Genomic DNA, 27068 nt, shown 5'->3' on the forward strand with positions numbered 1-27068 from the left:
TTCAGCCACTCATTGGGAAATCTATGAACCATTTCACTGAGCGATATCACAAAGCTGACCAAAAGAACCATTAAATCCGTGCGCTGATATTAGGTCTCAAATGTTTGACGCTCAGAGACTTTGCTGTTCCAGTTTACCAGTTCAGTTAATGTGAGAAAATCAGTAAGAGAACCAGCAAGCCCAAATAAATTGTGAAATAAAAAGACAGATACAACAGAACTGTTGGGGATTCAACTGTCAGCTCTGCAGTACTCAGGAGCAGGACAACCTCATGTGGATTCTCTATATATTATGATGTTTGGCTCATCGGGTGTGCAATGAAAGAGAAAGGTTCCCTTGTGTGTGTGTTTTTTTGTAATATAACCTTAAACCTATTTATAGAGAATGTAATCTACCCACCCTCGTCATTTCTTTAATTTAATCTTGACTAAAGTAATGCAGGTTTTATACAGACATGTTTTTAGAATCTCTCTCGGTTAACAACTTTAAGATGTTTTTCTGAAAAACAGTCCAGGTAATATAATTTTACAAAATCACATCCAGCAACAGAAACCAGATCAAAAATGGAATGGTAATGTGCTTTGCTTCTCGTTTAATCGTGGAATTTGAACACAATCATGTGGAGTAACAGGTCAGGCAGCAGGATGAGTAAAACGTTGGTTGTTAAACAAAACGACACAAAGAGAACAGTCTGAGCAAATAATAATAGTTGTTCCAAATGTTAAAAAGCCAGTTATTAGTATTCCCCAAGGATTCCGGTGCCGAAAAAAGCAAAGATCTCCAACCTGAACGACTACCGCCCGGTTGCCCTAACGCCGATTGTCATGAAGTGCTTTGAGAGGCTAGTCCTCTCACACATCAAATCCAGCATCCCTGACTCACTGGACCCACATCAATTTGCATACAGGGCAAATAGATCTACAGAGGACGCCATCTCTCTGGCTCTTCACACTGTCCTGACTCACCTAGAGAGACAGGGCACGTACGTGAGGATGCTATTCATAGACTATAGCTCCGCCTTCAACACGGTCATCCCCACCAAGCTCATCACCAAACTCCACCAGCTAGGCCTTAGCTCGTCATTATGTGACTGGATCCTGGACTTCCTGCTGGAACGACCGCAGGCAGTGAGAATGGGCCCGCACCTGTCCTCCACTATCACCCTGAGTACCGGCACACCACAGGGCTGTGTTCTGAGCCCCATGCTCTACTCCCTCTTCACACACGACTGTGTTCCTGCATTCGACACCAACACCATTGTCAAGTTTGCAGATGACACAACGGTGATCGGGCTGATCACCAACGGGGATGAAACAAACTATAGAGCGGAGGTGCAGAACCTGGCGGACTGGTGCTCGGATAACAACCTGTCCCTAAATACCACCAAGACCAAGGAGCTGATCATCAACTTCCGTAGGTCACATAACGGGGAATATGCCCCGATCTCTATCAATGGGGTCAGTGTGGAGAGAGTGTCCAGCTTCAAGTTTCTGGGCACTCACATTTCGGAGGACCTAACATGGTCCAATAACACTGCTGCGCTGGTCAAGAAGGCACAACAAAGACTGTTCTACTTAAGAACACTGAAAAAGTCTGGTCTACCCCAACAGCTGCTGAAGACCTTCTACCGCTGCACCATAGAGAGCATCCTAACGCATGGAATCCCTGTGTGGTACCTCAGCTGCACGGAGGCAGAAAGGAAAGCTCTACAGCGGGTAGTCCATAGAGCTCAGAGGGCCATCGGAACACAGCTACCAGACTTGGAGGGCATCTACAACACACGATGCCTCAGAAAAGCCACCAGCATCCACAAAGACTCTTCACACCCCTGCAACAGTCTGTTCGAACTCCTTCCATCGGGCAGACGATACAAGGCCTTCTATGCCCGCACCTCCAGACTCAGGAACAGCTTCATCCCCAGGGCCATAGCTGCTATGAACCGGTCCTGCTGAGCCGGATGGCCACAACGCATAGATCAACTTGCACTTTACCCTGTCCAAAACTGTTACAACTGTTCGTTTCGTTGGGTTGCTGCTGTCTAAATTACCTAAATTAGTGCATCGTATGGGAGGCGCATTCCCAATCTCGTTGTACCCCTGGGTACAATGACAATAAAGATATATTGTATTAGTCCTGGAACAAAAGTTTTTTCATAATTTATATGAATGATTGGATTCGGAAATCCGAGGTGTAATTTCAAAAGATATAGATAATTGCATTGGAGGTGTGGGGAAAAGATATGGTTTTACCAAGGATCAGGGAGACATAAGACAAGAAGATTTTCAGTTATGTTTAGTTTCTTGTCACGTGTACCGAGGTACAGTGAAAGGCTTTTGTTGCATGCTATCCAGACAGCGGAAAGACAATACATGATGGGTGGCGTTTCGGGTCGAGACCCTTCTTCTTGAAATGTCACCCATTCCTTCTTTCCAGAGATACTGCCTGTCCCGCTGGGTTACTCCAGCTTTTTGTGTCTATCTGGTTTAAACCAGCATCTGTAGTTCCTTCCTACACATCATATGAAAGATGTTATATTCTTTTGTTTTAACACCAATGAGAACAGTAGTTCTCATTGTTTGGTATTATTTCAGAGATGTCGTCATCCTCGTGTTCAGTTTAGTTTATTGTCATGTGTACCGACGTACAGTGAAAAGCTTTACTTGCGTGCTAGCCAGTTAATGGAAAGACAATACATGATTACAATCGACCCATTTACAGTGTATAGATACATGATAAGGGAATGATGTTTAGTGCAAGGTAATGCTAGTAAAGTCCGATCAAAGATAGTCCAAGAGTCACCAATGAGATAGAAAATCAGCCAGGACTGCTCTCTAGTTGTGGTAGGATGATTCAGTTGCCTGATAACAGCTGGGAAGAACCCTGAACTTGGTGGTTTGAGTTTTCACACTTCTATACCTTTTGCCCGATGGGAGAGGGGAGAAGAGGAAGTGGCCACGATGAGATTTGTCCTTGATTATGCTGTTGGCCTTGCCGAAGCAGTGTGAGGTAGAAATGGAGTCAATGGAAGGGAGGTTGGTTTGTGTGATAGTCTGGGCTACGTTTTGTTTTTGTTTGGAGATAAAGGGTGGAAACAGGCCTTTCGGCCCACCGGGTCCATGCCGACCAGCGATATTAACACTATCCTACACACAACAGGAACAATTTTTACTTTTTCAAGTCAATTAGCCTACATTCCTGTACGTTTTTGGAGTGTGGGAAGAAACCGAAGATCTCGGAGAAAACCCACGCAGGTCACGTGGAGAACGTACAAAATCCGTACAGACAGCACCCCTTTTCGGGATCGAACCAGGGTCTCCTGCACTGCATTTGCTGTAAGGCAGCAACTCTACCGCTGCACCACCGTGATAATATGGTGAAGCACATATCCAATAGATGGGCAATGGTGAAAGAAAGAGCCAAGCGATCCCTTTTACTAGAAGCATGGAGATGCAATTGGCAAATTAATTCAGAAAAAAAATTCTGGAAAAAAATAAGAACTTTTTCTGAATTTTGGAAATAAAAGATTAAATAGCTGAGGAACCATATAAATCTAGGGAATCAACTGCACAATCGACTAAGTATAGAGCGCAGGAAAAATAAAGGCATAATACTTTCAGATATGGCCTTGGAGATCTGCTTTTAAATGTTAATGTTTAAAAGTGATGTTATGTTAAAATTGTTCAGAAACGTAACTAGATCAACTTGGAAAACATGCACAGCTCAGGAATTTACTCCATACAAAGGAAATAGGGACAAAAAGGAAGATACAAAATAAGTTTGACCAAAAATATTATATGAAAGCTGAAACTGCTCGAAATGATCATCAGGTTAGACAGCATCTGAGGAGAGAAACAGGGTTTCTTAGGTGAAATGCCATCACCTGAAACGTTGATTTTCACAGATGCTGCCTGACCTGTGTCTTTGTGCTATTATTTCACATTTTCAGCATCTGCAGTTTTCTGCATTTTAGCTACCAATAAATTACTAAAATTAATAGGCGGAACCCTTTCTGAGGAATGGCCTAACGGTACTTTCTAGAATTATAGACGGGCTTGATAAAGTATAAAAAAAACAAGCAAATATTATTGGAACTGGAGGGCTTGAGCCATAAGGAGAGGTTGGATAGGCTGGGACTTCTTTCCTTGGAGTGTAGGAGGCTGAGGAGTGACCATATGGAAGCACATAAAAGCATAATAAGGTGGATAGTCATAGTCATTTTTTCCATGCTCGAGGAGTTTAAAACTAGAGAATTTAGAATAAGGTGAGAGGGGAAAGATTTCAAAGGGACCCGAGGGGCAACATTTCACACATGGTGCATATCGAATGGGCAGTTAGAATTAGCTGTGGATGACGTTAAAATCACAATGTTTAAAAAACATTTGTTCAGGTAAATGCATAGAAAAGGTTCAGATGGATATGGGCCAATTACAGGCAAATGGAAATAGCTTAGATAGACATCTTGGTCAGCAAGGATGGTTTGGGCCGAAGGGCCTGTTTCCATTTCTGGATGACTAAGTGACAAAGAATATATTTCAACATGAATAGATCTAAATCCAGAGATTAAATATATATAGTAATCATTAATAAATCAATAAGGAATTCAGAATAAACATCCTTTGCTTCAGATTAGTTTGAATGTGAAATTCACTATCATGAGAAATAGTTGAGGTAAATAGTACATGTGCTTTTAGGAAGAAGATATTGACTTGGATGTCAAAGGCTACTTGATATGCTGCAAATGTGAGCTGACCTGTGTGGGATGTGAACTCGAGCATGTGATTGTTAAGTCAAATTATCTCTTTCATGTGTATTTGATACAATTTGATGTAACTTATTGACACATTCAACTATTTTTATTGCACTTGCAGAAAACGGATAATTGGCAGCAATCCTGTGGAAACAATTATGGCAAGACTCCTCGTACATTCCCTTATGTTAACAGTGGCAGTTACCTTGGTAAGTAAAACAATGCCAAACTATAAAGATTCAGATTTAGGTTTATTATTGTCGCGTGTACCAAGGTACAGTGAAAAGTTTTATTTTGCATTCTATCCAGCCAGATCAGATAATAGCATGGAAGCACCTTATTATCAAAATACAGTATAATTATAGGGCACCATTCTCATAAAACCTGGTGAACGATTATTTTTAATGTCATATCAAGGAACTGCAGATGCTGTTTTTAATGCCAAAGATAGTGCAAAGTGCTGGAGTAATTCAACAGGTCAGGCAGCATCTCTAGAGAAAATGGATAAGTGACATTTTCAGTTGGGACCTTCCTTCATACTCATTCTGACTGTTTATTTTTGTCTGTTTTGATTCTTGTTATTTCATTAAATCCTTGCTCTCATTGGCATTACACAAAAATGCAACCTCAATACTGCCTCACTTTGTGTGAAACAAATCAAGCAAACAATTGGTTACAAAAGGGGTTGATTAAAAATGTAAGACCTTTGTGAGAAGATGTTTCACCTCGTACTGATCTTGAATACAATCAATTGTTTGCAATCTTAGACAGTCAGACAGACTTCAAAATCAAGAAATATGAAGACTCTTGAATTAAGCATTTAATCCTTAAAACTAAACTTGTTACTATTGCAGTAGTTTAGAGCTTTCTCACTTGCAAAGGAAGCGTCAGTCACAATCATGGCTGACAATCAAATATTTTTTTTATGATGGGGTTTTATCAATTAAATATAAGGCACAGGGATGATTGAAGAAGCCTCCATTTATCATATAACTTCAGTTCAGTTGATGGTACACTTGCCTCTGTAAAGTGGAAGGCTGAAGGAAAATCTTTAAACAATAAAAAGTTGATCAGGATTCCAGGCATACAGTAGATATGGTAGACAGTCGGAATCTTTTTCCCTGTGTGGAAATGTCTAAGACAAGAGACATCGTTTTAAGGTGAGGAAGGGCAAAGTTTAAAGATGTATGGGGTGAAAGCTTTTTTGCCCAGACGAAGGCGGGAGTGTGGAACGTTTTGCCTGGAGTGGTTGTGGAGGCAGATTCGATGGTGGTGTTTAAGTGATTTTTGGATAGGCAGATGGATATGCAGGAAATGGAGGGGTATAGATGACATGCAGGCAGATGATATTAGTCAAATCAAATTTCAAGTCAAATTTATTTGTCACATACACATACACGATGTGCAGTGAAATGAAAGTGGCAATGCCTGCGGATTGTGCACAAAAAAGAATTACAGTTACAGCATATAAATAAAGTTAATAAGTTACTATATACTATATATAGTATATATACTAAAATTTAGTCTCTGGGGTTATAAAAGTTGACAGTCCTGATGGCCTGTGGGAAGAAACTCCGTCTCATCCTCTCCGTTTTCACAGCGTGACAGCGGAGGCGTTTGCCTGATCGTAGTATCTGGAACAGCCGTTACTGGGGTGGTAGGGGTCCCTCATGATCTTGCTTGCTCTGGATCTGCACCTCCTGATGTATAGGTCCTGCAGGAGGGCGAGTGTAGTTCTCATGGTGCGTTCTGCCGAACGCACTACTCTCTGCAGGGCCATCCTGTCCTGGGCAGAGCTGTTCCCAAACCAGACTGTAATGTTGCCGGACAGGATGCTCTCTACAGCCCCAGAGTAGAAGCAATGAAGGATCCTCCGAGACACTCTGAATTTCCTCAGTTGTCTAAGGTGGTAAAGGCGCTGCTTTGCCTTACCCACCAGTGCGGCAATGTGCGTTGCCCACGTCAGATCCTCTTTGATGCGGACTCCCAAGTATTTGAAACTGCTCACCCTATCCACAACAGACCCATTTATCTCGAGTGGCGTGTATGTCCTTGGATGTTTAGCCCTTCTGAAGTCCACAATCAGCTCCTTCTTTTTAGTGACATTCAAGAGGAGGCTATTGTCCTGACACCAGAGTGTCAGATCAGCCACCTCCTCCCGGTAGGCCTTCTCATCGTTGTTGGAGATCTAGCCCACCACCACAGTGTCATCAGCAAACTTGATAATGGAGTTTGAGCTGAACCTGGCCCCACAGTCATGTGTGTACAGGGAGTACAGTAGGGGGCTAAGGACGCAGCCCTGGGTGGATCCTATGTTCAGGGTGAGGGAGCTGGATGTGTCTTCCCCCATCCTGACCACTTGGGGCCTGGCGGTGAGAAAGTCCAGGACCCAGGCACACAGAGGGGTGCTAAGCCCCAGTTCCAGCAGCTTCTCAACCAGTCTGCTGGGGACTATTGTATTGAATGCTGAACTAAAGTCAATGAACAGCATCCTCACATAGCCCCCCTGGCTGTCCAGATGAGAGAGAGCGGTGTGTAGAACCTGGGAGACCGCATCATCCGTGGACCTGTTCGGACGGTATGCGAACTGTAGTGGGTCCATGTTGCGAGGAAGGAGGGCGAAGATGTGCTTCTTGACTAGCCTCTCAAAGCATTTCATGACAACCGAGGTGAGGGCCACTGGTCGGTAGTCATTTAAACACGCTGGAGAGGCATTCTTTGGCACCGGTACAATGATGGATCTTTTGAAGCATGCAGGGACCACGGACTTTGCCAAGGAGAGGTTGAATATTGTGGTGAGCACTGGAGCAAGCTGAGTAGCACAAGACTTTAGCACTCGCCCAGATATACCATCTGGGCCTCCAGCTTTCTTCGTGTTCACACTCGTCAGAGCCCACCTCACCTCATGCTCGGACACCGAGAATGTGTGCACATCCCCGGCGGTGGATCCCCCTCCAGCCTCGCTAGCCAGCGCCCCTTCGGTGCTGTTTTTAGACGGCGAGCTGGTGGTGTTACCCGTCTCAAACCGTGCATAAAAAGAGTTCAGGTCATCAGCTAAGGAGGAGCCGGCACTTCCGGTTGAGGGGGTGCTGGACCTGTAGCTAGTTATTGTCCGTAGCCCCTGCCAAAGGCGCCTGGTGTCCTGCTGCTCCATCTGTGACTCCATCTTGTCCCGGTACCTCTTTTTTGCATCCTTCACTGCCCTTCGCAGTCGGTAGGACTCTCCCTTGTAGTCGTCCATGTTGCAGGATGCCAGGCCGGAGTTGTAAGCAGCGGTGCGAGCATTCAAGGCCATGCGAATAGACCTGTCCACCCAGGGTTTTTGGTTAGGGAAGATACTGACCCTTACCGTGGGGATGATGGTATCGGCTATTGTGGCAATGAAGTCCGTAACCGCTTCTACAAACTCATTTACGTCTCTGGAACTTGCTTGGAACATGTTCCAGTCGACTTCGCTCAGTGCATCTTGAAGCATGGCCTCTGAATGGTCAGACCACCGCTTTACGTCCCTCGTCACTGTCGCTTCCCGTACTATCCGTTGTTTATACTCCGGCAGCAGGAAAATGGCAGTGTGGTCAGATTTTCCAAAAGGAGGGAGAGAAACGGCCTTGTAGCCTTTCCTGAACGGCGTGTAGCAGTGGTCCAAAGTTCTTTTCCCCCCTGGTGACACATGTGATGTGTTGGTAGAAGTTGGGCATGACCTTTTTGAGATTTCCCCTATTGAAATCTACAGCCACCAGCACAGCTGCATCAGGGTTCTTATTTTGGTGTCGACACAACACATCGTGTAGGGTCGATGGTGCCACGTCGATGGCATCATGTTTGGCACGGGCATTGTGGGGCCCAAGGGCCTGTCCCTGTGTCGTACTGTTCTATATTCTATGTAGGGGCAACAATAGTTTAATCCGTAGATTTGTTAAAATGGTGGTGTTAATTTTTCTGTTTAATATTCTGTTTTCAGTTTTGGATCGTACTATTTCCTGTAGTGAGGGGTGAATTTATAACCCTAAGACACAATGGGGTAATAATGGGTTGCTTTTCAGAGAAAACTGCTGGATGTTGGTTACACCGTGAGGCCATTCGAAGCAAATCACAATGACACTAAAGGTGAACATTCCCCATTGGGGTAGAAAATAGAAAATACCAAATTAATATGAAGAGTTCTGATTGGACAAGTCACTGCGCAGAGTTGGCTGCGCCTAACGGCTGCGGCTCTCTGGCAGTCTGTTGTCTTTTTTTCTTTTTTTTTGTTTGTGTCGGTGTTGGGATGGTTTTTGTTTCTGTTTTTGGCTGTGTATGTGTGGTGGGGGTGTGTGGTGGGGGTGTGGGGTGGGGTGGGGGGGTGGGGCGGGGGGAAACCTTTATTTTATTAGGTCTCTTCCCCGGGGCGCGGCTCGGCTGCGGGCCTTAACATTGCCGGCGCAGCTCGGCTGCGGGACGTTTCAGTGCCCGGTGCGGCTCGGCTGCGGGCCTTAACATTGCCGGCGCAGCTCGGCTGCGGGACGTTTCAGTGCCCGGTGCGGCTCGGCTGCGGGCCTTAACATTGCCGGCGCAGCTCGGCCGCGGGACGTTTCAGTGCCCGGTGCGGCTCGGCCGCTGGACTTAACATCGCCCGGTGTGGCCGCGGGACGTTTCAGTGCCCGGTGCGGCTCGGCCGCGGGACGTTTCAGTGCCCGGTGCGGCTCGGCCGCGGGACGTTTCAATGCCCGGTGCGGCTTGGCCGCTGGACTTAACATCGCCCGGTGTGGCCGCGGGACGTTTCAGTGCCCGGTGCGGCTTGGCCGCTGGACTTAACATCGTCAGCGCTGTTCGGCCGCGGGACGTTTCAGTGCCCGGTGCGGCTCGGCCGTTGGACTTAACATCGCCCGGTGCGGCCGCGGGACGTTTCGGTGCCCGGGGCGGCTCGGCCGGGGGGCCTTCCATCCCCTTGCGGGGGCTGTGCGTGTCGTTTGCCTCGGTAGGGGTCGAGCTGCCTGTCCGTGGGTGCGGGGGGAAGAGAGGGGAAGTTTTGTTGCCTCCATCACAGTGAGGGGGTGTTTGGAGTCACTGTGATGGATGTTTGTGTTGGGGTCGGGTGTCCTGTGTTCTTTTCTTTTTGCTGTATTTTGTGTGACTGCTGAAATTTCGCTCGGTGTTGTGCCGAGTGACAATAAAGTGTTGTTATGTTATGTTATGTTATCCTCTCAACAACAAACTGTGATGAAGAATGTGAACATGAAATACATAATTACTGCTTCTGGGAAAAAATAATGAAATGCAACAGCAGATATTTTCAAATATTAAGATAAAATTAAATGTCCTCAGGACTTCTGTGTGAAAGGTAACACTACACAAAACAAATATATGCTCCTCGTCTAATGACCACTATTCCTGCTTCCAGGGCAAATAAAGTAAACAGCCCAATGAGATTATGCCCTAAAAATAACCATTAGTGCAGTTGTTCAGGGTTGATAAATGTTGAACTGATTGCTGTTTATTTACTTCAATATTGCTGATTTCAGTAGTATGCGTATATTATTTGTCATAAAGCCTACCAGTTGAGGGAAGTAATGAAACAGAAATAATGCAAATAATGTAAATCCATTTTTAGTCATTATTAAAGTTTATGTATACTTATTGTAGATGGGATAGCAGGCCTGGGAGTTACTGAGTTTTGCCTTTATATTATACACAGCTAATGGCCATAAAAATTACCTAACCAATTGGATACTTGCATTGTTGATCCAAGGAAACAAAAGCAACTAATTGCAGCTCCTCACCATATCACCAGCTGCATTTAGTTGGGTAGGTAGATGAGTGATTGGATAGTAGGTAGATTGGGTGAGCTTGCGTAGATAGCACTGGGTGAGCTTGCGTAGATAGCACTGGGTGAGATAGATGAGAGCAGAACCCGCGGCTCGAACTCCAGCAGAATTCCTGCTTCTCCTCAGTGCACAAGGATTCTGAGCTCACTGACTCTGCTTTTGAAACAAAGACAACTTGGGCACATGCGACCACTGACTGGTAGTCAGACCACAGTGAAAGACTTCATTATCAAGGAAAGGTATAGATGGTAGAGATGAAGATATAAAGGTAAAGATAGAGGTTTGGGGAAGTGTATGGAGAGCTGAATTAGTGTCAGTGGTGGGGAGAGGTGGGAGGGGTAGAGGATTGGTGGAGGTAGAGGAATGGTATTATGTCACTGAGATCAGATCGTTGAGGATTTTCCTTTGGCATCAGGGTGTTGATGTACCTTTGTTCAGGACGTTAAAGATTTACCAAATGGTAAAAGGTAATTTAGCTCAATGGTTTTGAGGGTCAGGTCACTGAGCGTCACTGACTGGAGATCAGGATATCAGGACTTATGGCATGAGTTGTTGGGGCATTAGAAGTATCAAAGGCCAGGACCACTAAGGGTAGGAGACACGGTTTGATGGTGAAGGAAAGGCAGAAGATTTAATATGACAGGGCTCCTGATGTGTTGGATGGTGGTGTAATCATCAGCGGTTCAAAGGCAATGGGATAGCAATCAGAGAAGTAATGCAGATGCTTTAAGGACCTGGTTTCAGTACAGCTTTGGAATAGCATTCTGTGTTTTGGAATGATATTATCAGGGTGGTAGTAATGTGGAGGAAGAGAACTTGAAGGCTTCTGATACCAAGCTTCACTACATGTTACTGTATATATCCAGTGGCCTCAATGTGCATGAGTGTCATCGAGTCATAGAGTTGTACAGCACAGAAGCAGGCCCACCATATCTCAGACAATCATCATGCTTTTCGATACCAGTCCACAATGGAGAATTTCAAACATCTTTTCAAATTAAAGGCCTCAATAACATTCAATTATTTGGTTTTAGATTAAGTCCCTTCGCATACAGTATTGTAAAAGAAGTAGCACTGGGTAAAGTAAAATCTAGCTCAGGATCTTTACTGTTGACTTGAACAGGCAGAAGGAACTTTATTTCAAGGTCTTATCCTGAAGGAAAAAGGCTCAAAATCCATCTTGATTCACATGCAATGAATGCTCAATACAGTAGTTTATTGAATTAAGTAGTGCAAGCTGAGCAAACTGATCCTTAGCCCATCAATTTCACCAATGCCCATCAGGGAAATTTTTCCCATTCTTACCCTGTCCAATCAGTACATGACTCTAGATCTCCAATGATGTGATTGATTCTTAACTTCCTCCTTAGTTTCCAAATATCAATATCGGCAGTGATATCCACATTGTGTGGATAGAAAAACATTTCATACGTCCTTGCATAGCATGAATTGCTCTAAGGATGTTGCTAAATTGAACTGATATGAGTATGAAGTTTTATTACTAAGTGAATATTTGCCAGTATTGCAATCTCCTTTAGGAAACATAAGGGCAGAGCTTTTGTAAAATATGGATTTAGCTAATGGTTCAAGTAGCCAAAAGCACCGGCCCACTAATGAATAGGATGTGTCAGCAAAATGAAAATCATTCAAATCTCCCAAGTTAGATTTCATTTACGTCAAACAGAGTGAGTTGCTGAGGTCTGTGCATCTATTAATTAGGCTGGTCGCCAAACCAAACAACCTTGCAAAGTGCAGATGAAATACGTACTGATTAATCAATAAATAGAGAGCAGAAAATTGAAGTTTGGACACTTTATTGCAATGCCAACAATAATTAAGAGTTCCTACTACCAAATGTGGCTGCTTCCAGTTGCTATTTGTAAAATTGGATTTCTAGTTTCTTAGTTTGCATCATTTAAAAGGGAATAATTTTTTCTTCACTTGACGTATCACAATCACATTGAGGCACCTTTCAGAATGCAGCTGCTGATAATGCTGATAAGGCGGCAGGGTGGCGCAGCGGTAGAGTTGCTGCCTTACAGCGAATGCAGCGCCGGAGACTCAGGTTCGATCCTGACTATGGGCGCCGCCTGTACGGAGTTTGTACGTTCTCCCCGTGACCTGCGTGGGTTTTCTCCGAGATCTTCGGTTTCCTCTCGCACTCCAAAGGTGTACAGGTTTGTAGGTTAATTTAAATGTTTTTAAAAAAATTGTCCCTAGTGTGTATAGGGTAGTGTTAATGTGCGGGGATCGCTGGGCGGCGCGGACTCGGTGGGCCGTAGGGCCTGTTTCCGCGCTGTATCTCTAAATCTAAATCTAAAAAAATCTAAAAATGTCTACCTTTGCAATTGCATTTGCTTCCTGCTTAAATTGTGAATGATCTTTTGAGTAACAATATCTGACAGCAGAACCTTGATACAATTTTTTTAGGACAGGCAATATATTGCCAGTGTTCAGGATCTACACTTGGGAACACTGCAAGACAGTAAAAGACAGCACAGATTAGAATTTAGGCACCTCCTTATTTTAACTAAATTATTGAATGGCATTTGGCCCAATGAGTTTTTGGTTTCAAAGAGCTATTTAGATTCGGGATTAGGTTTATTATTGTCATGAATACAGAGGTACATTGAAAAGCTTTGTTTTGCATGCGATGCAAATGTCCATAAATATAATCAAGTCAAACTCAATGACAATAGACAGAGGAAAGGGGAAGGTACAGAATGCAGAAAATAGTTCTCAGCACTGTAGTGCATTAGTTCCAATGTCTATAATGGGACAATGGGTTCGAGGTGAATTGGGCAGTATCCTTAGTTGTAGACACAAGGATCTGTAGATGCTGGTTTACAAAAATAGACGTAAAGTGCTAGAAAAATTCAGTGGGACAGGCAGCATCTCTGGAGAAAATGGATAGGCAACATTTCAGACCGCTTGTCGTGGGGGGGGTGGAGGGGAAGTCTAGAAGTGGGAGGTGGGGAGGAACATCTGGCAATTAAAAGGTGAGGGGGGGGAGGGGTTAATTGCCAGATAGTTGGAAAATGCCAGAGATGGATAGACAAAGAGTGTGAGATAAGTATAGAACCTGGAAATCCTTAAGATTTCAAAAAGGGTGCTTATAATTTATGGATGATGATGTGCCATTTTTGTTACAGTCACTTTTTTTTAATCATGCTTAAGAAACAGGTGCATGATTAATTTCAAAATGAGGGATTTGATCACTTGCATTACAAATTAGCAACACTGATCTTCAGCACAGCATGGAAATGAACTTTGATGGTGTCTAATTTGTATAGTGCAGAGTTCTTTCTAGTTAAGTATTCCAAAAACAAAACAGTGGAAATTTGAAATAAACGCAGAAATGGAAATTTGAAATAAATGCAGAAAATGCTAGAACTGCACAACAGACCAGTCAGCAACTGTGGAAAGAGCAACAGTTAATTTTGCAAGTCAATGGCCTTAGGACATAGAACGTACAGCACAGGGACAGGCCCTTCACCCCCACAATGTCTGTATTGAATAAGATGCCAAGTTAAACCGGTCTCCACTGCCTGCACGTGATCCATATCCCTTCAATTCGATGTGCCTATCCAGCAGTCCTCTCAGCAGAACCATGTTACACGCTGCAAATGCTCCCCGACCTGTCAAATATTACCAGCATTTTCTGGTTTTATATCTTGTTTAAAAGATGATTTTGATTGAATTTTGATTACCCATTATTCATAGGATTTTGGGAGAACTAGAGTCATAGGGTCCTAGAGCATAGAAGCAGACCGTTCGGCCCAAGTTGCCCACATTGACCAACATGCGCAATCTACACGAGTCCAACCTGCCTGCATTTGGCCCATAAATCTATCCTATTCATGTACTTGACCAGATATTTTTTAAACATTGTGATAGTGCCTCAACTATCCTGGCAGCTCTTTCTATATATCCACTTTGTGTAAAAAGGTTGCCCCTCAGGTTCCTATTTAAATCTTTCCCTCTCACCTTATACCAATGCCCTCTGGTTCTTGATTCCACCACTCTGGGTAAAATAATGTGCATTTACGTGATCTATTCCTCTCAGGATCTTTTACACGGCTACAAGATCACCCCTCATCTTCCTTCTCTCCAAGGAATAAAACCCCAAGCTGTTTAACCTCTCCCTTTAGCTTAGGCCTTCGAGTCTGGGCAAAATCCTTGTAAATCTTTTCTGCACCCTTTCCAGCTTAACAAAATCTTTCATATGCCAGGCTGACCCAAACTAAACGCAATATTTTAAATGTGACCTCACCAATGTCATGTACAACTGTATCATGATCTCTCAACTTCTATACTCAATACTCTGACTGATGAAGGCCAATGTGCCGAAAGCTTGATTGATCACCCTATCCAGCTGTGATGCCACTTTCAATGAACTCCTAGATCCCTCTCCTCTACAACACTCTCCAGAGTCCTGCCATTCACTGTGTAGTTGCTGCCCTGGTTAGACTTCCCAAAATGCAACACCTTGCAGTTCTCTGTTAAACTCCATCAACCATTCCTCAGCCCATGTGCCCAACCGATCACGATCCTGCTGCACTTTATGACAACCATCGCCACTAACTACAATACCACCCACTTTTGTGTCATCTGCAAACGTACTTGTGTCTTGTACATTCTCATGCAAATCATTGATATAGATGACAAATAACAATGGGCCCAGCACCAAGCATTGAGTCACCCCACTAGTCACAGGCCTCCAGTTTGAAAAACAACCTTCTACCATGACCCTCTGCTTCCTTCCATGAAGCCAATTTTGTATACAGTCGGCTATTTCTCCATGGATTACATGTGATCTGACCTTCCAGAGTATCATGCAGCTTGGGGAAAGCTGTTCAGAATGAATATTTTTCTGAAACTAAACTTCTTTCTGCGATGGGATACCAGTGCTTTGTCATATGAGTTAATGTGCAGAAATGCAAATGATTGCTCATTTCCGATTAAAGGGAAGTTACATCAAGACTCTCTTTTATCTTTAAGTTTGTGGAACGTTAATGGTCAGAGTTTCAATGAGTAAAAGAACATGGAATGTGGAACAGTATAGCACGGGGACAGGTCCTTTGGCCGCAATGTCTGTGCCCAACATGATGCCAAGTTAAAGTCTCTTAAATGCCACTATTGTATCTGCCTCTACCACCACTCCTGAGAGCATATTTCCAGACACCCACCATTCTGCAAATCTCCTTTGAACCTTGAACTTTGCCCTCTCACCTTAAAGCTATACTTTTTAGTCCTTGACATTTTCACCCTGGAGGAATATGGTTCTGACTGTCTACCCTATCTATGCATCTCATGATTTTATATCTTTGTATTAGGTCTCCCCTCAAACTTTTTAGGGAATTCGAGAGAAAACAATCCACGCTTGTCCAAACCCCGAGTATAAAATGAAAGAATGGATTATGTCATGGAAGTCTGAAAGTTGCTGTCGGTGGGGCAGTTGTGGGACGATGGCACTCTGATGTTGAACTTCTCATGGAGTCCAGTGTGGGAGCTGAAATCCGTGGAATTACTAGTATGATATGTGCCAAGTTTTGCCTAGTGCAGACACAATCTTCACTGATTTCAAAGAAGGGAAATGATTGTGAGGGGCTCCAGTTAATCCATATACTTTAAAATTAATTAATTGTTTTTAAGTGTTTAAGGTTTTGTTTTAAGAAAACAGTTTGGTTTAAGAAAAATATTCATTTTGAGCAGGTTTCCCAAGCTGCATGATAGTCTGGAAGGTTAGATCGCATGGAATTCACGGTGAAGTCGTCAACTGGATAGAATATTGGCTTCATGGAAGAAAGCAGAGGGTGATGGTAAAATGTCATTCATTTGAAATTGTGACATTCTATGCAGACCCAGGTTATAGACTTTAAAGGACAGTGCCAGGTGTGTCTTGGCTAAGTAATGACATGGTGTAAGATGTCACATTCAAGATCTTTGGTTTCACTGCAAACTAGTTAGTCTTTAGCAGCAAATTTCTTCTTACAGATTTGCAATGTAAACAGGAAAACAACATGTCAAAGGAGAAATATATAAATAGAAGTATCTAGATGCTATAATTTATGGGCGTTGTATCAAAAACAAATGGAAACAGTCATCACAGCAGGTTCCTTTGCTTCCATTTCATAATTAGGGAAATATGACATTCATTTTTGTAGTTGCTCTAATTACCAGCAAAGCCCATCCACTATTCTTTCTATTGCATTACAAACCTACACTATGCATGTTTAAAGGTGGGTTTGTTATTGATCTAATGATTTAATTCAGAAACTGAAAGATTATTAGCTCTCCCCTTGTGAAGCAGGAACCCTCTTAAGATAATTATTTATTTTGCTCTTTCTTTCACTTATGATACCACATCCTGCATCTCCTCTCATCTGGCATCAATTGTAAACTTTGATCTATGATTACATATGCAAAGCACTGATATTAGGCTGTATAGTTGAGATGTCCATTAGAAAAGACAGACGGTTTAGCGACACACAGCTGGTGCTCAGCTAATAGCTCTGTAAATGAGCAGGTCATTCTGTCAAATTTAGTTTCTTTTTACTGAGCATGTGAAACACTTAAAATTAAATTAACATCCTACCAGTTGTCATAAATAATAACACTTGACATTGATATATCAAGGATGATTCATTCAAAGTAGCATGCAACAGTGATAGAATCATAGAAACATAGAAAATAGGTGCAGGAGTAGGCCATTCGGCCCTTCGAGCCTGCACCGCCATTCAATATGATCATGGCTGATCATCCAGCTCAGTAGCCTGTACCTGCCTTCTCTCCATACCCCCTGATCCCTTTCGCAAAAAGGGCCACATCTAACTCCCTCTTAAATATAGCCAATGAACTGGCCTCAACTACCTTCTGTGGCAGAGAATTCCACAGACTCACCACTCTCTGTGTGAAGAAATATTTTCTCATCTCGGTCCTAAAAGACCTCCCCCTTATCCTTAAGCTGTGACCCCTGGTTCTGGACTCCCCCAACATCGGGAACAATCTTCCCGCATCTAGCCTCTCCAACCCCTTAAGAATTTTATATGTTTCTATAAGATCCCCCCTCAGTCTTCTAAATTCCAGCGAGTACAAGCCCAGTCCATCCAGTCTTTCCTCATATGTAAGTCCCGCCATCTCAGGGGTCAATCTGGTGAACCTTCTCTGTACTCCCTCTAAGGCAAGAACGTCTTTCCTCAGGTTAGGAGACCAAAACTGCACACAATACTCCAGGTGCGGTCTCACCAAGGCCCTGTACAACTGCAACAGAACCTCCCTGCTCCTAAACTCAAATCCTCTTGCTATGAATGCCAACATACCATTCGCTTTCTTCACTGCCTGCTGCACCTGCATGCTTGCTTTCAATGACTGGTGCACCATGACACCCAGGTCACGTTGCATCTCCCCTTCTCCCAATCGGTCACCATTCAGGTAATACTCTGCTTTCCTGTTCTTGCCGCCAAAGTGGATAACCTCACATTTATCCACATTATATTGCATCTGCCATGCATTTGCCCACTCGCCTAATCTATCCAAGTCACTCTGCAGCCTCCTAGCATCCTCCTCGCAGCTAACACTGCCACCCAGCTTCGTGTCATCTGCAAACTTAGAGATGTTGCATTCAATTCCCTCGTCCTATTCATTAATATACACTGTAAATAACTGGGGTTCCAGCACTGAGCCTTGCAGTACCCCACTAGTCACTGCCTGCCATTCCGAAAAGGACCCGTTTATTCCTACTCTTTGCTTCCTGTCCGCCAACCAATTTTCTATCCACCTCAACACTGAACCCTCAATACCGTGTGCTTTAAGTTTGTACACCAATCTCCTATGTGGGACCTTGTCGAAGGTCTTCCGAAAGTCCAGATATAACACATCGACTGGTTCTCCCTTATCCACTCTACCAGTTACTAGTTAGTTAACTAGTTTACTAGTTAGTGATAATTTATTACTGGACTTTATGAAGTTATTTGATAGTCACAGGAAATGTTAAAGTATTAACTTTCCTCTAATTTAACAGTCCAACTTCAGCAGGACAAAGTTAGAACACGTGGTATCTTGATCCTGCCTCGCTGCTTAATACAGCTGATCTTGATCTCAATGCATTCCTGCATTCTCACAGTACATCCCAAAATATATCAATCCTATTATTTGACGAACTTGACCGCTGCTCTTTTATTACTCTTCTGATCCTATGCCTTGACCCAGAGAAATAATTCCAACTTGTTCTCCAATTCTGTTCTCCACGACTTCAATTTGGTATCTCCTTATCCCTGAAATAAGTACAGTGAACCTTCATTGTATACGGTTGGAGGATGGTGTACTCTCCCCTATGTAAAGAGACTAGAGTTGAGCATTATTCGCCAGCTGTGATCTTCCCAAGGCCACATGAATTGTAATAAGATGTCTTTACACTTTTACCCTTATTCTCCAATCCCCTTTGCAATAATCAGTATTATGCCATTTGCTTTTCCTGATTGCATACTATTTATATACAATAGTGACTAATTTTCTGGATTTGTGTAGAAAGACCTATAGATTCCTCTGAACACTGACATTTCAAACTCCTTCATCTGTTAAAGGTGAAATTTATGGTTTATCGGTTTACGGTTCTGCCGGGTGGATTAGAGTGTTGGTGGAGGGAAATGGTTGGATTTTTTGTTGCAGAAAGAAAAAACATAGAACATAGAAACATAGAAAATAGGTGCAGGAGGAGGCCATTCGGCCCTTCGAGCCAGCACCGCCATTCATTGTGATCATGGCTGATCGTCCCCAATCAATACCCCATGCCTGCCTTCTCCCCATACCCCTTGATTCCACTAGCCCCTAGAGCTCTATCTAACTCTCTCTTAAATCCATCCAGTGATTTGGCTTCCACTGCCCTCTGTGGAAGAGAATTCCACAAATTCACAACTCTCTGGGTGAAAAAGTTTTTTCTCACCTCAGTTTTAAATGGCTTCCCCTTTATTCTAAGACTGTGGCCCCTGGTTTTGGACTCGCCCAACATTGGGAACATTTTTCCTGCATCTAGCTTGTCCAGTCCTTTTATAATTTTATATGTTTCTATAAGATCCCCTCTCATCCTTCTAAACTCCAGTGAATACAAGCCTAATCTTTTCAATCTTTCCTCATATGTCAGTCCTGCCATCCCAGGGATGAATCTCGTGAACCTACGCTGCACTGCCTCAATTACAAGGATGTCCTTCCTCAAATTAGGAGACCAAAACTGTACACAATACTCCAGATGTGGTCTTACCAGGGCCCTTTACAACTGTAGAAGAACCTCTTTACTCCTATACTGAAATCCTCTTGTTATGAAGGCCAACATTCCATTAGCTTTCTTCACTGCCTGCTGTACCTGCACGCCAATTTTCAGTGACTGGTGTACAAGAACACCCAGGTCTCGCTGGACCTCCCCCTTACCTAACCTAACTCCATTTAGATAATAATCTGCCTCCTTGTTTCTGCCGCCAAAGTGGATAACCTCACATTTATCTACATTATACTGCATCTGCCATGCCTCTGCCCACTCACTCAACCTGTCCAGGTCACCCTGCAACCTCTTAACATCCTCTTCACAGTTTACACTGCCACCCAGCTTTGTGTCATCTGCAAACCTGCTAGTGTTGCTTCTAATTCCCTCTTCCAAATCAACTGGTAAACAGTTGTGGCCCCAACACCGAGCCTTGTGGCACTCCACTCGCCACTGCCGTTTATTCCTACTCTTTGCTTCCTGTCTGCTAACCAATTTTCTATCCATGTCAACACCCTACCCCCAATACCATGTGCTCCAATTTTAGTCCCAATCTCCCATGCGGGACCTTATCAAAGGCTTTCTGAAAGTCTAGATACACTACATCCACTGGCTCCCCTTCATCCATTTTACTTGTCACGTCCTCAAAAAATTCCAGAAGATTAGTCAAGCATGATTTCCCTTTCATAAATCCATGCTGACTTGGACTTATCTTTTTACTGCTATCCAAATGCACCATTATTACCTCATGAATAATTGACTCCAGCATCTTTCCCACCACCGAAGTCAGGCTAACTGGTCTGTAATTCCCCGTTTTCGCTCTCGCTCCTTTCTTGAAAAGTGGGATAACATTAGCTATCCTCCAATCCACAGGAACTGATCCCAAATCTATTGAACATTGGAAAATGATCACCAATGCGTCCACTATTCCTAGAGCCACCTCCCTGAGGACCCTGGGATGCAGACCATCAGGCCCTGGGGATTTATCATCCTTCAGTCCCATTAGTCTACCCAATACTATTTCTCGTCTAATGAAAATTTATTTCAGTTCCTCTACCCCCCTAGATCCACTGTCCTCCAGTGGAAGGCTTTAGGATCTTCCTGACAGGGGATGGAGGTGTATAAAAACTGGACATCCGTGTTGAAGATGAGGCAATGGGGGCCAGAGAAACCAAAGTTGTCAAAATGGTGCATAGCATATGAGGTGACATGGATGTTGGTGGAAAGGGAATGGATAAGACCAGACAGGATAGATTCAAGATATGAGGAGATAAATTAATTGGTGCAAGAGCAGGGAGAAGCAATGGGCCTAACCAGCAGAGTCCTGTTTGTGGATCTTGCGTAAGATATAGTAGATAGTGTGGAAAGGATTGTGAATGGTATGCTTGCATTTATTGGTCAGGTTATTGTATAAAAGAGTCAGGAAATCATGTTGCAGTTTTACAAATGTTTGTTTAGCCTGCATTTGGAATACGGTGTGCTGTTTTAGTCGCCCTATTACAAGAAAGATGTGAAGGCTTTGGAGAGGATGAAGTAAAGTTTAGTAGACTGCTGCTTTGATTAGAAGATATTTGCCATCAGAAGAGTTTGGACAAATATGGATTGTTTTCTCTGAAGTGTTGGAGGGAAGATCTGAAGAATGAGAGGCGTGGACAGGGTATTTGGTCATTTATTCGGGGTGGAAATATCAAATTTAGGGAGGCATAGTTTAAGGCGAGAGAGGGCAGTTTTAAAGAAGATTTTGTGGAGCTTTCTTTTGAGTGTAGTAGGTGCCTGGAACATGCTACCTGGGGTGGACTAGAAGTAAATATGATAGTAGCATTTAAAGAGCTTTTAGATCGGCACATGAATATGTGAGGAATGGAGGGATCTGCAGAAGAGGCAGAAGGGATCTGTTTAATTTGACATTATGTTTGGTACAGACATTGTGGGTGAAGGGCCTGTTCCAATGCTGCTCTGTTCTATGTTTGTTCTACATATCACTTGACTTGCTACACATTTGGTTAGATTTCCAGCATCTGCAGTGTTCCATGTCTGAAATTGAATTGCAATTAAATGTTTTTGCACATTTTAAGGAACAATTGATTAGTTTAATTTAAACATTTCAAAGCATACAGAAAAACTTAATGCAAGGCTATGAATGCGTTCAATGTATATTCCACAGTGTTAGCAGAGTTATTATAGTCAATGTTAAATTGTAAACTTATTTTGACCGGTAGCTAATAAATGTGATTAGTTTCAGGACTGCATATGCAATGCATTTTTTGGCAGATAATTTTAGAACATGAAGCATCTTCTCTTTACCTCACAGAGAATTATGCCAAGTCTTGCATCAACTGAAAATTATAATGAATTTATAACTCAGCCTCCATCTGTGGAAACTGCTCAAGATCTGATAAGACAGAAGATAATGGATGCACAGTTCAAGTGCTATGAAAAAATGGTTAGGGATTCTTCATATAATGAACCAGGTAATTGGCAATAACTTAATATCACTTTAGTTTTGTGTTAACATGGTCACTTCAATAATATTAGATAATTAGCTTTGCTTTCTGACTTCACAGGCCTATTCTGTAATAGAACCTGGGATGGATGGTTGTGTTGGGATGATACACCAGCGGGAACATTAAGCATGCAGAATTGTCCAAACCACTTCATTGACTTTGACGAAACTGGTAAGAGAATTAGTTTAGTTTAATTTTAGTTTAGAGATACAGCGTTGAAACAGGCCCTTCAGCCCACCGGGTCTGCAAAAACCAGCAATCCCTGCACACTAAAACAAACCTACTCTCCCTAGGGATAATTTACACATACACCAAGCCAATTACCCTACATACCTGCACGTCTTTGGAGTGTGGGAGGAAACCAAAGATCTCGGAGTAAACCCATGCAGTCACGGGGAAAACATATAAACTCTGTCCAGACAGCACCCGTAGTCGGGATCAAACTCGGCTCTTCAGCGCTGCAAGCACTGTAAGGCAGAAACTCTACCACTGCGCTACCGTGGCCCCACAAGGCTTTCTATAGCACATAGCCATGGCTGCTCCCCTAATCCAACCTGATATTTATTATTTCAGTTCTTCCTCTGTCCTCCAGTTCTCCCACTGCCGGTCTCCACCTACATCCTTTCTTTGTCCCACCCCTTCCCCTGACATCAGTCTGAAGAAGGTTCTCGACCCTAAACGTCACCCATTCCTTCTCTCCTGAGATGCTGCCTGACCCGCTGAATTACTCCAGCATTTTGTGATACCTGATATTTATTGCATGTCTTTGGAGTTGAATATAATCTTACATTCATATTTTGTAAGACATTGGAAAGGAAGGACAAATTTAGAGAATAAACAGCGTTCACCACAGCCTTCAGCCCACAGGCCGATCGTCTGGACTTGCACCCATATTTCTATTTTATGCACCATTTTATGAGATGAGATTTGGTCTCAGGTTTGTTTTTCAAAGGGCAGATTGAAATTTTTCTGCATTTATTTTTGAGGACATCAGTAAACTTTATATTACATTCCTCTCTTTGCACTTTAATTACTTTGTTAAAATTAATCATGCAGTGCAGTGGGGGTGAAGTCAGACAGTGAGTCATAGTCCACTAAGAAATTCCTGATTGGCTTTATGCAAGTACGGTATCGATTTGGCCATCAAGGGTTTTGAGTTCCGCATTGGGAATTTTGACTGTTTATTAACGATTCTAATTGCCATCACCCTTGTGTCAATGTGGTTGCTATTGAGGGGTTGGTGAGTCTGCAGCTTGGAATAAAAAAAGATAATATTTATATAAAGAGAATGAAATAATTTGAAAGCTTCCTTGAGCCAAATGAGACATTAGATTAAGCAATAGATTTGTAAATAGGTGTGGATAGCTGGAAAAGTTATCAGCACACAGCGATAGACTTAGAGTATTTTCATGTTCTGTGAAAGAAGGATCAGTATGCCTGTATGAAAATAGGAGAAAATAATCTGGTGGTTTAAGTAGTGTTTGAGAAATTGATGGCTGAGAACTATTCAATACAACTTGAAAAGGACTTTTAATATGGAAAGGACTTTTAATATAATGCCCTGTTTTGATCTGAATCCAACCTAATTTATTACCACTGCTAAATCAAGACCATCAAACTTGTACTCACTGCTGTACTAAACTACATTGTCTGTTCCTGCAGTCCCAAAGACTCAAACTCAAGTCCTCCATGGTGCTCCTTCTCCTGTCTCTCTAACGTTCTGTCCAGCTTACAACAGGCAACATTTGGGAGTCCCCTTGTCCCTTCAACATCTGGTTTATTTTCCAACCACCTCTTGCTCCCCACCAGTCATATCCCCCCCCCCCCCATTCCCATTCCCATTGGCATATGTGACCACAGCAGTCTTGGTCCCATCTTTAATTTTCTTTCCTTTACTTCCATGCCCCTCTTCCACCCTCTCTCCCTTTAAGGCACAGTGTATAGTAGAGCTCTTTAATCAATTCTAGCTTTGGCTCATAATTGATTCTTGTATGAGTGCATCTCACACCTGCTCTGTTAATCATGCTCTATAAGTGGATTTGTCTGTTGAAGTTTTATTGATGCTCACAGAAAAGGTAATCTCCTTTCCCTCATGGGGCCTTGGAATGCACTTACGCAAAGGTCAAAGGTCGCTGGTGCTTTATTGTCATATGTGCAAAAGCACAGTGGAAATCCTTTTTGCATATAGTTCAGTAAAATATTGCAATACTTAAGCATAATCCCTGATTAGCATAGTGTACGGAAATAGTCCACTGAGACTACAACCATGTTTTGGCGCCATTTTCAAAGTCCAGCCAGGCTCTAGTTCTTAAGTGCGGCACCCGATGCAGACGAGCCCCAGGCTGCTGCAGGGCCTCCAGCCATTGCCTTCCTTGTACGTCTGGATCGTCCAGCGAACTGACATCTCTCTCCTCACTGTCCACCTTTGTGCCCTGGGGGCACCTCCTACAGTCGACCTTGAGGGTAGGGAAGGCCAGACCCTGGTTCACTCTTCTACCAGCTTTGCTCCCCGCCTCCATCATAGCCAGCTCCTATCTCTCCGGTCTTCAGGGATGAGCAGGAGCAAGCTTGGTGGCTTCTGCCTGCAGGCCGTGGCCTGCCGGGTCTTGTGCATCTGACCACATTGCCCACTGGGTCCAAATTTACTAAAGTTGGCAGCAAAGGTGGATAAGGTGGTCATTTAGGGATATTTGTGTTTATTGAACCAGACACAGAATGATGGGGCAGGGTGATCTGACTTAAACTGTGTAAAAAAATAGCCACAGCATGCCGGAGGCCACAGATCAAGTCAATGCAATATAGAAAGATTGTGAAAATGGACATAACTGGAGAAATATAGTTATTACAAAAGTCTTACAAAGCTGCAGCTGTTTTCTGGTCCAAAGGAGACTGAAAGAAGATTCAGTGGAGGTGTACAACATTGTGAAAGCCTAAAAAGTAAGACAGGAAGGGCTTTTTTATTTGAAGGTCTATAATCTGAGGAGGTTTGGACCAAGATCAAGGAAGTGAGATTAACCTACAGCTCAGTTTCGGACCCAAGTGTGGACTTAGAGTCATACAATACGGAAACAGGCCCTTCAGCCCAAATTGTCCAAGCAGACCAAGATGCCCTGTCCACACTAGTCTCACCTGCCCGCATCTGGCCCATATCCCTCTAAACCTTTCATATTCATGCACTTGCCCAACTGTCTTTTAAATGTTCTTATATAACATCTGAGTGAGAAAGTTGACCCCCCAATTCCTACTATATATTTCCCCTCTCACCTTAAACCTATGCCCTCTGGTTCTCGCATCCCCTACTCTGAGTAAAAGACTGTGCATTCACCCTATCTATTCTCCTCATGGTACTATGCACCTCTTTAAGGTCATCTCTCAGACACCTGCACTCTAAAGGATAAAGTCCTAGCCTGCCCAACCTCTCCCAATAGCTCAGGCTCTCACGTCCTGGCAACATTTTTGAAAATCTTCTCTGCATTCTTCAGCTTAATAACATCCTTTCTATAGCATCATGACCTACATTGAACATAATACTCCAAACACAGCCACATCAATGACTTGATCGACCAAATGGCCTCATTCTGCATCTTCAAGTTATATGATTCTATGCTCTTCGCTTGTGTAAAGTTTCCAATGTACACCTGTATTTGATAATTGGAGGTAGGTTTTAGGATAGAGAGCTTGATCTGATTATGTGAAATCACAGACATTTTTAATGAATAGATGGTTCAATTAGCATTTGACCTATGAGCTAAATTATAATAGAAAATTGGAATTGTATAATATTCCAATTATTCCTTCGGGGAGTTAAACTTACCCAGTAAGAGGAGTGCATGAATAATTCACACTTTGCACTTATGTGTATGTCAATTAGAACAATCATATATTTTTTCTCTCTTCTCTCCCTCTCTCTTCCTCCTGCTCTCTCTCCTGGCCATTCAGTCAATGTTCTTTGATCCCTTCTGTTTCTGCTGTAGAAATACTGATAAATTGTGTCTGTATCCATTACTTCATTAATGATGAATTCATTTCCCAGAAAATACCAAGCACTGGTATCACTGTGCAAATATAAGTATTAAAACTATAAAAAGAGATAAATGCAACCCATCACAATCTTCCATAAGTCAACTTCCTTGATCCCATTTAATGTTAGGTATGATGTGTGTGTGCATGCTCGCATGTGTGTGAAATTGGCAGTATTAGCAAGTAAATAATGGTAAAATGATGGGGTCTTTTTTGTTGTTGAAACCACCTGAAGTGTGAAGAGGAAAGTGTTAAAAGAATAGTCAAGAGGTTGAGTTGAATTGGAACCATGGGGGAAAATTCCTATAGAGGCAGTGGGCCAAGTGATTCACTTAGCCCTTTGCTCCTATCTTTTAGGGAAATACAGATGCTGACAAGGCAACCATAAAAATGAGAGAGTGGTGACATTGAAGGGAATAAAGATGAAGGAGAGGTACTTAAAAGATTGGCCATATAATAGTCACTACACGAAATGTATACAAGGTTATTAAGTGCTGACATTTTGGAGGCTCTGGCCACAATCTTCCAATAGGCCAGAGAGCACAGTACAGCACAGGAACAGGTCCCATCAGCCTACAATGTCCACATCATACATGATGCCAATTAAAGTTATCTCCTCTGCCTGCAGATGATCCATATCTCTCCATTTCCTGCATTTCCGTATGCATGTCCGAAACCCTCTTAAATGCCATTATCGCACCTGCCTCCACTGTTACCCCTGGCAGCATGTTCCAGGC

The 27068-nt window shown here is 43.0% G+C and overlaps 1 protein-coding gene across 11 annotated transcripts in view; it reads left to right on the plus strand.

Moving 5' to 3' along the window:
• The window catches only part of calcr (calcitonin receptor), a 184594-nt gene that overhangs the window by 75207 nt on the left and 82319 nt on the right, over positions 1-27068 (plus strand). For 8 of the 11 annotated variants that reach the window (XM_078422879.1, XM_078422844.1, XM_078422864.1 and 5 more), the window contains 3 exons: positions 4869-4956; positions 22119-22278; positions 22351-22482. In XM_078422879.1, the coding sequence (XP_078279005.1) occupies positions 4906-4956; positions 22119-22278; positions 22351-22482 (343 nt within the window). In that variant the 5' untranslated portion in view covers positions 4869-4905. The remainder of the gene's footprint in view (positions 1-4868; positions 4957-22118; positions 22279-22350; positions 22483-27068) is intronic. The other 3 variants (XM_078422886.1, XM_078422893.1, XM_078422828.1) reach the window with 2 other exon arrangements.

The sequence above is a fragment of the Rhinoraja longicauda genome, chromosome 2, assembly GCF_053455715.1.
Source record: "Rhinoraja longicauda isolate Sanriku21f chromosome 2, sRhiLon1.1, whole genome shotgun sequence".
Lineage (NCBI taxonomy): Eukaryota > Metazoa > Chordata > Chondrichthyes > Rajiformes > Arhynchobatidae > Rhinoraja > Rhinoraja longicauda.